The sequence below is a fragment of the Quercus lobata genome, chromosome 11, assembly GCF_001633185.2.
Source record: "Quercus lobata isolate SW786 chromosome 11, ValleyOak3.0 Primary Assembly, whole genome shotgun sequence".
Taxonomy (NCBI): domain Eukaryota; kingdom Viridiplantae; phylum Streptophyta; class Magnoliopsida; order Fagales; family Fagaceae; genus Quercus; species Quercus lobata.
The window spans coordinates 28701859-28716107 of NC_044914.1; the positions used below are offsets into that span (position 1 = coordinate 28701859).

Genomic DNA, 14249 nt, shown 5'->3' on the forward strand with positions numbered 1-14249 from the left:
AGCACATTATAAATTTGAATTCATGAGGATTAGAGAGACTACAGTCATGCACCTTACAAAGAAATATTCTAAACCTAGCTAATTTGTTCAATCCATGAGTTCAGAAAGACAACATTGATAACGAGGTTGCTCCCATACCGATGATCAAGATTGAAAACAGAGTCTATCAACCTAGTGCATCATTGAGGTGATCAAATCTTCAAAGAGGGTTCTTGGATTTGCTTAGAGGTTCTGGTTATAAGCACTGATGGTCCGTTTGTGAAGGATCCAAATACAAAGGGATCAGACCTTCTGAAAATGATGGGTCCCGTTAGTAAGTTCATTTACTAGTTGTAATGTCTAGGATAAGTGTCTTTAACTAGATTGTAAATTCTATTAATTAATATAATTGATTTCCTTGTTTGTGGTGCATTGCCCAACGAGTGCATTTTCTTTGGGAGTTATTTTCTATTGGTTTTTCACTTTGTTACCAATTTTATGTATCATCGATTGTTTCTTCCTTTACCTATTTGGTACTTGTGTGGTTGTGACTATTAAGCTTGTGATCACATAATTAGCATAATTTGTAAATAATTGATTACTCACAGCGTAATCAATTGGGATTGGGGGTCAAAAGACTCAAAACTTGTATTTTCAAGGATTATATAATTAGTGATGTGGAGGTTGGGGTGCTGTGGTTAGATGTTGTGATATAATGGGTTGATGATTGTTTATTTTTCAATGACCCTACTCGTGGGAACAATTTGTGGATGTGACACAGGACATGAGATCTTGAATTATTATAATTGTGACAATGTGCATATTACTTGCTATCCATATAATTTGAGCATTCATTTTTGTATATATATTTATCGTTCTCTCTTTGTTTTTCCTTAGTTTTTACGTTGTGATTTATTGAATTTATTGTCTTATTGTTTCCTTAGATTATTTGGCTATTTTCCAGATAGAATGATTTACTATGCAATTTTGATTTTGAGACTAAATTTGTTTGCTTTGCAGATTTCTTATTTTGGGTTGAATATTGACATTTTGAATTGAAATTTTTAGAAACTCCATAAAAGGGGTGCAAAGAGAGTACTTTAAGGGTGCTGGTGAAGACAATTCATGGATTAGAAGTGAAAATTGTATAGTCTAACTCATGATAGGAGAAGTTTAGAGATCTCATCATTTGCTTTTGAAATATCCTTTAATTTGCAAGTTCTTAATCAAACCCGGTGAACAATTAGAGCTTCTAAGATCATATACCTCAAGCCACATCGATCTAAAAGGTTGCTTTACTTCTAAGGATAGAGATACTTTAACAAATTGAACTTAACTATAAAACTTATTATATATATGATTATTAAGTTAGTAAATGAAATAAAGTAAAAGAATAGAAAATCTCTCCACATGAAGTAAGCTCGAAGTATGTTCATCACGTAGCTAAGCGAAGCCAATCAGCCAAGAAAAAAGCCGTGTAGGAAAGGCTGCAAATAGAAGTATGCCTTTGCCTTGGCCTCATTTTTGGTCAATACTTAGGAAGAGAACACTCCTTGGGAAGTTTGGTTTGGAATCTCTGGTTATCTTGGCAATAATCATAAATCAAGTGGTACTTTCTGACCCATTTGAAATACCTTCTCTGCGTAGATGTTAAGCTACTATACCTTTCCTTGTTCCACCAATTGGTAGAACTATCTGCCCTACAAAATCTTGCATTTCCTTTCCAAACACAGGCATCAATCTTGTAGTTCCCAAATGAAGCTAAGAAGGGGCCCTTGGACCAATCAATTTTGTCGCGGCCACCATTTGTTGCCCAGCTGTCACCATTCCATAGGCTGACTTTGATGCTCATAGGTTGCCACCTAGGAAACCCAACTCCCTTGTCTGCATGGTTTCTGTACACTCTTATGGGAATCCAATCCACCATGAACCTACGAGGAACCAAAAAAAAAAAAGGTTCTTCAAAATTGATACAACTTTTTTTCCCTTTTGTAACAAATTGAAGACCATTAATTCTCAAGCTTGCAATAACAAAACTAGAAGTTCATGTTGTGTTCACTTGTACTGTCCGGATGTTATTTACACCAACCTAAAATTTCCAAATACTTTTCACATATATGATAAAATTAGTATTTATTATCAATAAAAATAAATATATCTTCAATGATTAGTTTTCTACTAGTTTAAGTCTTTTAGAAAAATTAAAGTGCTTCTGTATTGGTATTGCCATCAAATTTCAATAAGGAGATGAAGCTAGCTCTAATATGAAAATACTGCAAAACCATGATTGTGAATCTTTGTAAACTGGCTTACACAATTTGGCGAAGGTTCCACAAGATCGAATACGTGTGGAAGTCCTTTGTTGGATCAAACCATAGATTAATCCTTTCTTCACGGTTGTCAAAGCCATCAGCAAAAACATTTGTTTGAAGGATATATGCTTTTCCATCCACATTGCCAAGGAACTCAAAATCTAGCTCGTCACGGTTAGGTTGATCAGATGTCAGCTGCAATACACAATGCCAAAGCATTCATGAAAAGCAATAATACAATAGAAGAACACAACATGTGAGAAGAAAAAAGTCACATACATAATAGGCCACGACAGTGCCAGCCGAATCACCTGGTACTAGTTTGATTTGCATGTCAATTTGTCCAAACAGAAACATCTGGTTCGAAGAAAAACCAGAACCTGGACAAAACTCAATAAACAAAAATGAGAAGCTAAAAAATTGAGAGGGAATTGCAAGTTCAACATGCACATGTATTTCTCAGGGTACCTGATTCTTGGTCAAGCTTCAAGCTTCTTGTTTGACCATCAGAAGAAGTGTTTACATGGCTAGGAGACCACATAACAAAGAAATCCTTATTGAAGTCCCTTGTAGAAACAACAGAAGCGACTGAGTTTTGAACCATTTCGAGCATAAGAAGCCCAATAAGGGCGATAATTTTGTGGTTATTGTTCATGGTTTCTGAGTTTGTATCAAATTAGTGTCAAAAAAGAAGCTATATATAGGTATTGCATTTAGGGGAGGGGGTGAAATTGTGAATAGAACAAAGGAAAGTTTTTGTTTAAGCAAGAATATCTTTAGAGGGAAGCAAAGGAATGTTTGGCAGTTACATATTAAATAATTAGCTTCTCGTTAGTGTTCTCATTACAATGAGACTAACATTGTAAACATTGTTGATCAAGTTATTTTGGATGACAAAGAATATCTTAGTCAGCTTAATTTTGCTTTTCGAATTATAATTGTACAAGTTTTCTTACTTCCTTTAAGTACCATGCAGAATATTTTTCTTCTCTTGTACTTACCATAATTCATATAAAATGCAATTGAGGCACTAGCTTTAACCCTACCCATCAACCAATTAAGTGTTTAATTCACACCAACTTTGTTGTTTAGCTTTTAGTTTATTTTGTTTTTATACAATTTTTTAAACCATCACTTATCAAATTTAATACAAGCATATTGTAATACTTTCAGAAAAAGGTAATCATTAAAAAGTTAAAATAAACTGATGCCAAACAGATGCTAAAAGACATAATCAAATCGTCTCAAAAATTTGCTCTCCATTAATGCTATGTTCACGTGAGGAGATTTATAATTATAGATAGTGGTTTTAATCAAAACAATGGCCCGTTTGGTAGTGTTATTCTAGTAACGTTATTTGTATTTTTTGAAAATATATGTGAATGAAAAAGGATATAAAAATACGTGTAATGTTGTTTAAACACTAAAAAATGTTGCTTAGACAATAATAATAAACTGGCCCTTAATTATTGTAAGAGCCATTATATCCCAAGCTTTGGACATACTCTTAGGCTTTATCAATAAGAACCTTTTTACCTGTCGGTTTAGCGGAAAGTTTAGAAAAGTAATAAACTGAGTAGAGTTTCGCTTTCTTTTGTGCTTTTCTTTTCAGGATAACTTGGTCACTCAAGCTTCCCTTTTGTAATCTTTCGATTGGAGGACTTTAAGTTTATTCCTTCCCTTCTTTTGTAGGGCTAGTTCCTAGTTATGAATTTGGTTACGTTCATTTCTGCCCCACCACAAACGTCGACAAGCTCAAATAATTTAACACAAAAGTAAACTCGTGGTCCTTGCCCATGACTCTTGCAAACCGTGTCGTATATATTCTGTTGTTGTTCTTTATAATTTGGAAGCTCCGGCTGGGAAGTTATTTTCTTTGGCATTCAATAATGCATCCAAATTTCAGAAAATAAATTAATTAATTAAATGATGCATAAAAATTTGGATTCTTTAGCTATAATAATAGGAAAAAGTTAACAAAATTCCTAAAAATATTAGTTTATGAAATATTTTTAAAAACTTCTTATAAAAAAAAAATCTTTTTATATTTTGTATTAAAGTAGTATCAAAATTTTCTTAAAATAATATATTAGCAAATGTCATACATGCATCAGTTAATAGAACTATAATGATATTGTTGAGTCCAAGCAAAACTGAAAGGCACTGTTTAGAATATACAGTGTCACACTGTCAGTTTAACATTTGTGACCTACCAAATATTTCCAAATGCAAAAGCAAAAGTTGGGACAATTCTATCTTTTATTTTCCGTGGTAATCAGGGAAACCATATATAAATTGAACCTTCTTTTTTCTTTTTTTTTGGTCCTGTGATAACAGAAAGCATTATGATAGCATAGCAATCGTAGTACCTAGCTAGGATTAACACTTGTAATTATTATGATCATTATGGACTACCTTCAATAACAAGATTATAATAGTATGGCAATTGTAGTACCTAGAATTAACCATTATGATTATTATGATGATTGTGTACTTTCTTCAGAAGCAAGCTGAACAGAATTAAAGCATAATGAACAAAATATAATTGGTTTTGCTAATCTTTGTAGGAGAGGGAGCTGACTGTAGCTTCAATCCAACTTCTAATCATTATCCATAGAATCTCATAAAGATAAACGGATGAAGAGGTCACTTAGATAATATAAGATCTCTAGAAACAGAGGAAGGTGTCTGATTTTCACAAAAGCATTATAGTTTTTATCATAGTTTTACATACAAAAGCATAAATTCGTAATCTACAATTAAGAAATTATCAGAAACAGGGGAATTTACCTGAATTTTACTTCATGAAATTTGATTTCTTCAAGAATTTATGGCACTTTGATTGCCTCCTAAGAGGTCATGTACCGAGCCTACTGGTATGGCAAATGTCAGTAAACTAAAATGTTTTTGATGGAATTTTCATTCGGCATACAAATCATTAAGTTAATAGAGATCTGGTAGGAATTTGAGAGAAATTAAGGTTACGGTTAGGTTTTAGGCTTAGCTTGTGATTTTATTCTTTGATTATAAATTTTGTAAATTGATCATAAAAACATGTAATTAAGAACCCTAATTATTAATTTAAACGCCCAATTTCATGAGCCTTGAAGGATTTATTAAATAATTACAATTCTAGGGTTAGGATTTTTGTACAAATTGGGGATTTTGGTATTTTAAACATTGTTGTGTGAAAATTAATGCTTAAGTATGAAATTTAGAATCCTGATTAAAGTTTATAACTCCCAATTAGGTCATATTATAGTTGGATTAAGTTTAAATAAGAAAGTGCGTCTTTAAGTATTACATTTATATTACCACCGCACGCTTTTGGTGCGATGATCACTTCACAAATATAAGTGCTTGTGGGATGTAGGGGAGAGCTTCACACATATATACACTTAGATTAAAATAGAGTAGATTCCATCTTGTATCAAAAAAAAAAAAATTATTACATTTATATTTGTATTTATTAATAATTATTATGTTAAATTTGGGTTTGGCAATCTAGTAACGTTTTTAACAAAATTAGCCGGAATAATATATAATTGGGAAATCTAATTAATTCTACGAAATGTTTTAGAGGGAGTTTCTTTTTTCCCTTGCCGATTACTAGCCTAAAATTCTTGTAGAACTAGATCTGTAGAAGAGTTGTGTTGTCTGTGTATTTGAAAGTCAGCTTTTGCGTGCCTACACAGCATCAAATCTTCACTCCGTTAGAAAGAAGTATTCTTTATGATGTTATATTGATGGAATTTTCAAGTTTCAATATGTATACTATCTTGCATTACAATTAATCTTGCGAAAAAAGCGATAATGCAAAAATAAAAAGGATCGAACAAAACCCACTATTAAACGGTCACCACTTCACCTAATTTGATCATCTGCAATGGCTTTACCAAACGTGCTTTCTGAGTAGATATTTCTTGAGAAACTTGTTGCATTGTTGGACGAGATTGTGCACTAGTGTGCAGGCAAGCAATCGCAATACTTGCAATGTGGAGCAAATCACTTGCAACTTGATTTGTAGGAAGTGAAAGGCGTTTGTCCAACAAATCGTTCAGTGGCATATTATGGGTTGTAAATGTTGTTGATGGTGATAGAGATAAGATGAGATCTCCTGGATGCTTTCCCATGATTATTTCTAAAGTCAGCACTCCAAAACTATATACATCGCATTTTGTATTAATTTCCATTGTGTATGCAAGCTCTGTCATTTAAAAAAAAAATAATAATAATAAATAAATAGTTATGGTAACACCATTTGATCACTACTTGAAATTGGTCCATACGAAAGCAAAAGGTGGGGAAATCATTTTAGGCATCAAAAATCAACTGCTCTTCATACATTAATTTATTGTTCAAATCACAGGACTCTAATTAGTTGGACTCAATCCATTTTTAATATTTCGGTAACCAAAAAAAAAAATATATATATATATATATATCCATTTTTACTATTTATACAATATTTTACAAAAGGATGAGACAAATGATTTTGATTTGATTCAACAATTTCTAGTTAAATCTCGTAAATTTTCAATCATATTAAACTTCCTTGGTTAATGACTTCAACCATCATTTGACCTGAGCTAAACTAGATTTAACAAATTGGAAGGATAAGTAGAAAATTCTTAATATCTTGTTGGTTTGATTGGGAAGAATTTCAAATCACACTAAACATAGATCTGTGATTACAAAATACCAATTTCTATGATATAAAAAAAATATTTATTACAAATTGTTATAGTTAGATCATAGATAACAAAAAGTGACTAACCTGGAGCCATGTATCCATAGGTGCCAGCAAGTGTAGTCCAGTTGGAAGAATCGGGCTTCAAAAGCCTAGCAATGCCAAAGTCAGATATATGAGCCTCATACTCTATATCTAGTAAAACATTCTTACTTGATATATCACGATGAATGATAGGAGTTGAGCAATCATGGTGCATATAAGCTAAAGCATTTGCCACACCTTTGATAACATTCACTCTCTTAATCCACTCAAATGCTTTTGCTCGTTCCTCATTGTTTAGTAACTGTAACAAACTTCCTCCTTCCAAAAACTCATAAACCAAAAGTGAGTGGCGTGGATGTGCACAAAAACCATATAATTTTACAATATTCCGATGTCTTATTTTTGTTAAGGCATGAATTTCACTTATGAAGGCTTTTTGATTGGATGTCTCACCATTAGGTAGTGAGTGAAGTTTCTTCACAGCAACGACTTGACTTGTTGGCAACTCAACTTTGTAAACACTTCCGTACCCTCCTAGTCCAATGCAATATTTGGAACTGAATTCCTCTGTGGCTTCAATGATGTTTTCGTAAACCATTTTCCCATCAAAGCTCCATATTGCAAAAAGATCATCATTTTGTGTGCTTGTTAGCTTGTTTTCTATCTTCATCACTCTTTGGCTACATTTATGTGAAACTTGAAATGTGATAAATACAACAAACAAAGTGCCCAAAAGTGGGACTAAAATTATTATCACATAATTTCTATGTAAAGGATTATGAATCATTTGTGGGCAGGCCTTCAAACCAGTGACATTACCGCACAAGCCCTTGTTATTTTGAAATGCTTCATTTGGAGCATCGCGAAAGGCTTTTATGTTGGGAATAGGACCCTCTAGGTCATTGTAGGATATATCAATAGATGTCAAGCTTGAAATATCAGGAAAAGTTGATGGGATGGAACCAGAGAGATTATTGTGAGAAATGTTCAATATTTCTAACCGTGGCAAGTCTCCAAGCTGTGGTGGTATCTTTCCTATCAAGGCGTTCATGCTCAGATCAAGATTTTCAAGAGAATTAAGTCTACCTATTTCAGAAAAAATACTTCCCTCAAGTATATTTCTACTCATATTTAAGAATAGTAAATTTGAGCAATCCCCAAGTTCTTTGGGAATCAAACCACTTAGATTGTTTCCCGCTAGGTTCAAATTTTTCATCCTAGATAGCATTCCAATTTCTGAAGGAATTTTACCTGAAATTTGGTTATCACTCAACAGAAGTGTGATCAATGACTTTAGGCGCCTTAGTTCCTTTGGAATCTTTCCCATTAGATGATTTGATGAGAGATCAAGCTCAACTAGCTGAGTTGCCCCACTAAGCTCGGGAGGTATATTGCCTGAAATTTTATTGTTGGAGACTTTCAGGCTTGTCAAATTTTGGCACTGCCCCCACTTTGATGAAAGCTCACCATAAAGATTATTATAACTCAAATCCATGTAGATCAAGCTCGGGTAAATGCTGAAATCCTCAGTTATATTTCCCACTAGTTGGTTTCCATCAAGCCTAATCCTGGTTAGAGTGGTGCAGTTTTTCAAACCTTTTGGGATAGGACCTGTAAAATGGTTATCGCTTATGGAAAAATGTACAAGTGATCCAGCATGACATATATATTGAGATAAATGGCCGGTAAATTCGTTGCTACCTAGTACCAAATTTCTCAAATTGGTAAGATTATTAATTTCAGGTGGAATGGAACCACTTAGTTTGTTCACCATCAATTTCAAATTGATGAGCTTAGTCAAGTTTCCAATAGTGGTTGGAATTGAACCAGAAAGTTTGTTGTCGTAAAGGTCAAGCTCATACAAGTTACCCAAGTTTCCTATAGAAGTAGGAATGGATCCTGTGAGACTATTTGTGTCCAATGCAAGGGAAAGTAGAGCCCTCAATAGACCTATCTCGGATGGAATTCTTCCAGAAAGCTGATTGCTAGAAAAATCAAGATAGGAGAGTCTAGAAAGTCTACCAATGCTTGAAGTAATAGTTTCGGAAAGATCATTGTGAGCCAAGTTGAGAAGGGTGAGTTTGGAAATGTTACCAATTTGGTCAGGAATATTTCCATAAAGAGAATTCCATGATAGATCAATGGCGAGAAGGTGGGGAAAGGATGAGAAACTGAGGTTGGAAAGCGTACCTATCAAACCAAAACTCGAAAGGTTTAGACCGGTGAGACTTCCTGCCTTGTCGCAGCGAATTCCAACCCATTTGCAGGGGCTGCCTTCACCCCAAGAAGATAGGAGAGTTTGGCTTTGGTTGTCAAGACTAGCTCTCCAATTAAGAAGAGCTTCTGCTTCCTTCCATTCCTTTCCTACGTCTCCAGCAGCAGCAGCAGACACCAAAGAAGTTGTGGAGTTAGCAAAAGCAAACGCAGCAAAATGGGATAAGGGAATCAATGCAATTGCAATTCTTAACAAGACTTCAAACACTGCTGATAGCTTTTTATCTAACAAGTATGCCATGACTTTGGTAGCTATATATCGAAGAGAATGTGTTTTTTTTTTTTTTTTTTTCAGGAGGAATGTGAGTTGTATAAGGGCATGAAGGTTGTGTACAAGGCGGAGAATTAATAGGAAATGAAATCTTAAGTAAGAAACAAGCACTTTTTTTTTTCTTTTTTTGGTGTAAATCCATTTAGCTAGGACTTTTCGTTTAGGAGGTTTGAAAAGTCCACTACAACTTTTTTTTGGTTTTTCGTTTTTCTTGCGTGTGATCATGATGCCTCTGGCAAGGCACACGAACCCACTACTACCACGTGCATCACAATGCAGTGACAACCCGATTGTTCAAGCAAGAAAGAGGATTAAAATGTGTTTCACTTTATTGAGACATGCTTTGCTTTCACATTCACTTATTTAAAATTTTTATTTTGTTTACTCATTTTGGGTAATTCTCTTTTATCACATAATTAAATTATATATTTTTAATCCTCCAATTTTAAGATATCCGTGTGTATATATATATATATATATATATATATTTTTTTTTTTTTTTTTTTTGGGCGATATATTGTAAGTGGGGGAGGGAGACTTATATGTTTTAGCAACGAACTTTGACCGTCACAAAATAGCATATTTCTTATAGTACATTTAAGGATACAAGCCAAGTGACAAACTACAAGTTATATGAGGGTTAATCAAATATTTTATTTTGTTAAGAATATAAAGACAAAGAGGCTGATAATAAACTCTATAATATGTATGTATTATATAGGAACAAAGATGTGTAAAATACTAGTAATATGAGTGTACTGTAAATACAATACATTAGGCCCAAAGCCAATGAGCTAGACTAGCTACGTCTACACTAACATATTTTAAGAAAAAAAAATTATTTATTTATTGGCATGTAGTCCTGAATCCAAATGACTATAAATTGTCCACCTTGGCCTTTTGTTAAAGACGAATCTATTTGAATAAACATACAATACATTTAGATTTTAGACAACACAAGCTGATGCCTAAAAACATTTTTCTTTTGTTTACTTGCTCAATAAAAACTTAGAGAAAAGCAAGTTTAGCAAGAAATATTTTTAAAAAAATTGCATACCAAACACAAGAAAACATTCTCAAGCTCATTTTGAAAGTCATTACCAAACACTAGAAAATAAGACAGTTTTTTAGAAAATGCTTTTTGGAAAATGAACCATTTTCCAGAAAACGTTACTGCTGAAAATGTTAAATTCTATGAAATATTTATATTGAGAAGTTGAATTCTATGAAGAAAAATGATATAGATGATTCAGAAAGTTAATTCCTGCCTTTTTCTCTTTAAAAAATACCCCTAATTTAATTAATTTATCCTTATTCCAAAAAATAAGAAATGAGGTTAAAATCATAAATAGATAAAAATTAAAATAAAAAAACCTACTGGTTATTAACTCCCCACTTTTCTTCCACACACACAAAAAAAAAAAAAAAAAAAAAAAAAAAAAAACCTTCCCACTACCAACGTTTGAAAGAAAAAACTACCCTCCCATAAAATAAGGAAAAACTATCCCAAGTTAAAAATAAAAAAATTAAAAAAAAAAAAAAAAAAGTCAGACTAAACTATACCAGGTTTCTTTCTAAAACCATTACATTATTTATTTTTATTTTTTTGGATTTATTACATTATCATTTTTTTTATAACTATTACACCATCAATTGGATTTGGATAAACACCAAATTGTGATGAAAGAAAAATTATAATACTAAATTCCAAAAAAAAAAAAAAAGCCTCATTGTACGCGCAAAACGCGTGTGATGAGGCTAGTATAATATAATTAGTATATTATATAATTTGGGTACAAAAACTTAAATAATAATCCTTTTTGTAAATATTTTGATAATAATAATTAAACTAAATAACCGATTATTATATAATTTTACCATTGGCATATGATATACTAAAAGTAAAAAAATTTGACACAGGATGAGTTTTTGTGTTTAGAATCTTTAGATGACTTTTTGAATATGTGTTTAGATGACTCGATGGCGCATTCAAACCCCATACGCACCATTCCCAATAATGGGAGGCCACTTTCCCCAAAGACCATTGGCCATTCATGAGGGACTTCATAACCTGTTTTAATGTATATGTTAATGGAATAGCTTTATTTCCACCACAATCTAGTCATGTCAAATAGCACTAATCTTATTCTTATCGTCAAGCCAACAAATGATTAGCGTTCACATTTGGGGATTAGGATCTTTTCCACTAATTCGGAGCAAATGTACTCTCCATTTCAAAGAAACGAGTGGATAAGATCCTAAAATTATTTTCCAAAAGGTAAAGTCATCACACAATTTTTAGGTAAACATTTCTATGTATACAATATTATTCACAACAAATTTATAACAATTGAGCTGTTAAATTGGTTATTGTTTCTCATTTAGATCCATCACTAATATTATTTTATTGTATATTATTTACAACTGGTCACTTTAATGATTGAGAAAAATTTTGTGAAAATAATTATGAGTTTATGACTCTAGATTTATTGTTTTACATACATGTCTCTAGATTTTGCAGGAAATAAAAATAAAGAGATATATTAACTTATTAAGAGTATTATAGTTTTACATAAGGTGATTTTTATTTTTATTTTTGGATGAGTTTTATTTATTTATTTTTGTTTAGATAATGAGTGGATGTCATTCATTCCCCACACTCACCAGAGCCACCACTTTGGGTGTACGAGTACCATTCATATGGGACTTCATAATCTCTTTTAACGCATATGTGTTACTGGAAATTTTTTTTTTTTTTTTTTGAGAGGTTAATGGAATATTTTATCAAATAAAAGTATGTGTTACTGGAATTTTTTTTTTTTTTTTTTTTGAGAGGTTAATGGAATATTTTATCAAATAAAAGTAAATGTTAATGGAATATAAAGTGCACCTCCATTTCCACCACAATATCATATTGTTCTAATCTAATCAACCTAACATTGGATTGGTGTGTCACTGGGCCTTGTAGCCTAATGACATCTGGAACTGTTGTAACCTTTAGCTTGGAGGTTCTATCCCTGCATTTCTCTAACAAAAAAAAAATAAGACATTGGATTGGTGTTGGTGTTGAGGTTGATGTTGATGTTGGTGATTATTATTCATTAATCCATTTCAAACGACCTTTTTAGAGAAAATCCTAGTACGTACTACTTTTTTGGATGCTAAAAGCATCCACACCTTTTGAGGAAACGAATTTTACATTACAAGAGATGAACTTGTCCTTTTAGTTCTTATCACACGATGGGAGAATGGTGACAAAGCTACGGGCAATACATGAATTCTTTTCTTGGATGGACATCTTTTGCGATAGTATACAACCTAAAAGCATCCTCCTCCCTTTGCGAAAAAGTTAACCTGAGTTGAGGTTCAAAATTCAAATGGTCCAAAATTATGCCTAACAAAAGTTGGGTTGGGTTGAAAGTTTCAATCCCTCCCAAATATTCATTTTGAGAATACTTTTTACAAGTTTAGTAAGTACATTAACACGCGTATTTCTTGTGATGGCCAAATCACATTGTACCTGCACATGTATCAAGAGTAGCAAAGAATATTGCGTGGTGTGTGTGAAAAACATCACAAGATTGCATAAGTATCTACATATTATGATGATTTGAGATATGAGAAAATTACTTTAACTCACACACGATCATAACTATTTGATGGGAGACTATCATCTTCGAGATACATCCTATAACTCTCACGTCTCCTATAAGACATGCTTGCAATCATATATAAAGCATTTTGATTCTTTTTGCTTTTATTTTTTTTTTTTTGCATATTTTTCTTTTGAGTAGATCTCCAAAAGGAGCAAAAGAGGATGGAAATTGATTCTAGTTTCCCGATGATATTATGTTGTTGCTCTGTTGAGTGGCTAACCACTTGTAGCAATTCGGCCGAATATGTCCAGCTGTTCCACAGTGATGACAGAGATGCTGCTTCTTCTATTTAGACTTTTGAGTGTTTCCCTTCTTAACTCTAGGGTTTTTAGTCTCTTTCTTATCCAACTTAGGAGGTGCTCCTAAGATAGATTTACCATTGTCTATGTTCTCATTAGCTACAACAGTTTTCACATTATTGTTCTCAGATTCACATTATTAGTAGGAGAAACAAAAACAATAGTACTAGTAGAAGCAATACTAGGAGAAGAGAAATTATACTCTAAGCCGGTTCAATCAAAACCAGTTTTTTGAATGCTAAGCATCTCGTCAAGCTTTGCACTTGAAATCCTTTCCAACTAAGCTCTGACTTGGAACAACTCTGCTTCAAGCTTCTTGGTCTTCTCAGCCAAGAAATTGTTATCAAACCACAGTGCTCCAATGGTTTGATTAGCTTCATCAAACTTTGTGGAAAGCACTTTTTGATCAAGTTCCAAATCACTTAATTTCTTGGTGGCTAGCCTATATAGTTTTTCATGTTTCTCAGAAATCTTATACAACTTTTCATACACTGTATGGATATCATCTTAATCATCCATTTTCTCAAACTTAGAATCCACCAAGTCCTCTTCATCATCCACATCTTCAACAATCCCCTCAATAGGATTTACAGTGGAAGTGAAGGCATTTAGGATTCCATCATTCTCATTATCAGAATCATCCTCAGGCTTAGTGTCACTCAAAGTAGCAGCAAGTGCCTTACTTTTTCCAATGGTCTTAAGATACATAGGGCACTCTTGTTT

General features: G+C 32.8%; 2 protein-coding genes across 2 annotated transcripts; both read right to left on the reverse strand.

Moving 5' to 3' along the window:
• Positions 1-1336: 1336 nt before the first annotated feature.
• Positions 1337-2946, reverse strand: LOC115969510 (probable xyloglucan endotransglucosylase/hydrolase protein 10). The gene is made up of 4 exons (XM_031089175.1): positions 2760-2946; positions 2571-2671; positions 2293-2486; positions 1337-1910 (listed from the first exon to the last, which is right to left on the reverse strand). Exons 1-4 carry the CDS (start codon positions 2944-2946, stop codon positions 1508-1510), a joined length of 885 nt encoding a protein of 294 aa, XP_030945035.1. The 3' UTR covers positions 1337-1507.
• A 3193-nt stretch (positions 2947-6139) lies between these two features.
• On the reverse strand, positions 6140-9565 carry LOC115966677 (MDIS1-interacting receptor like kinase 2-like). Its single transcript, XM_031085857.1, has 3 exons — positions 7409-9565; positions 7069-7354; positions 6140-6498 (listed from the first exon to the last, which is right to left on the reverse strand). The coding sequence occupies exons 1-3, from the start codon at positions 9539-9541 to the stop codon at positions 6140-6142; spliced, it is 2778 nt and encodes a 925-aa protein (XP_030941717.1). The 5' UTR covers positions 9542-9565.
• Between the last annotated feature and the right edge of the window lie 4684 nt (positions 9566-14249).

Bases quoted from the DNA above. Each gene is read 5' to 3' on its own strand.
- LOC115969510 (XM_031089175.1), bottom strand. From the start codon at position 2,946: ATGAACAATAACCACAAAATTATCGCCCTTATTGGGCTTCTTATGCTC. The intron at 2,487-2,570 runs GTATGTGACTTT...TGTGTATTGCAG, and splicing joins GCACTGTCGTGGCCTATTAT to CTGACATCTGATCAACCTAA. The intron at 1,911-2,292 runs GTAAGCCAGTTT...GGTTCCTCGTAG, and splicing joins TGGAACCTTCGCCAAATTGT to GTTCATGGTGGATTGGATTC.
- LOC115966677 (XM_031085857.1), bottom strand. From the start codon at position 9,541: ATGGCATACTTGTTAGATAAAAAGCTATCAGCAGTGTTTGAAGTCTTG. The intron at 7,355-7,408 runs GTAAAATTATAT...TTGGTTTATGAG, and splicing joins AAATAAGACATCGGAATATT to TTTTTGGAAGGAGGAAGTTT. The intron at 6,499-7,068 runs GTTAGTCACTTT...TTTAAATGACAG, and splicing joins CTATGGATACATGGCTCCAG to AGCTTGCATACACAATGGAA.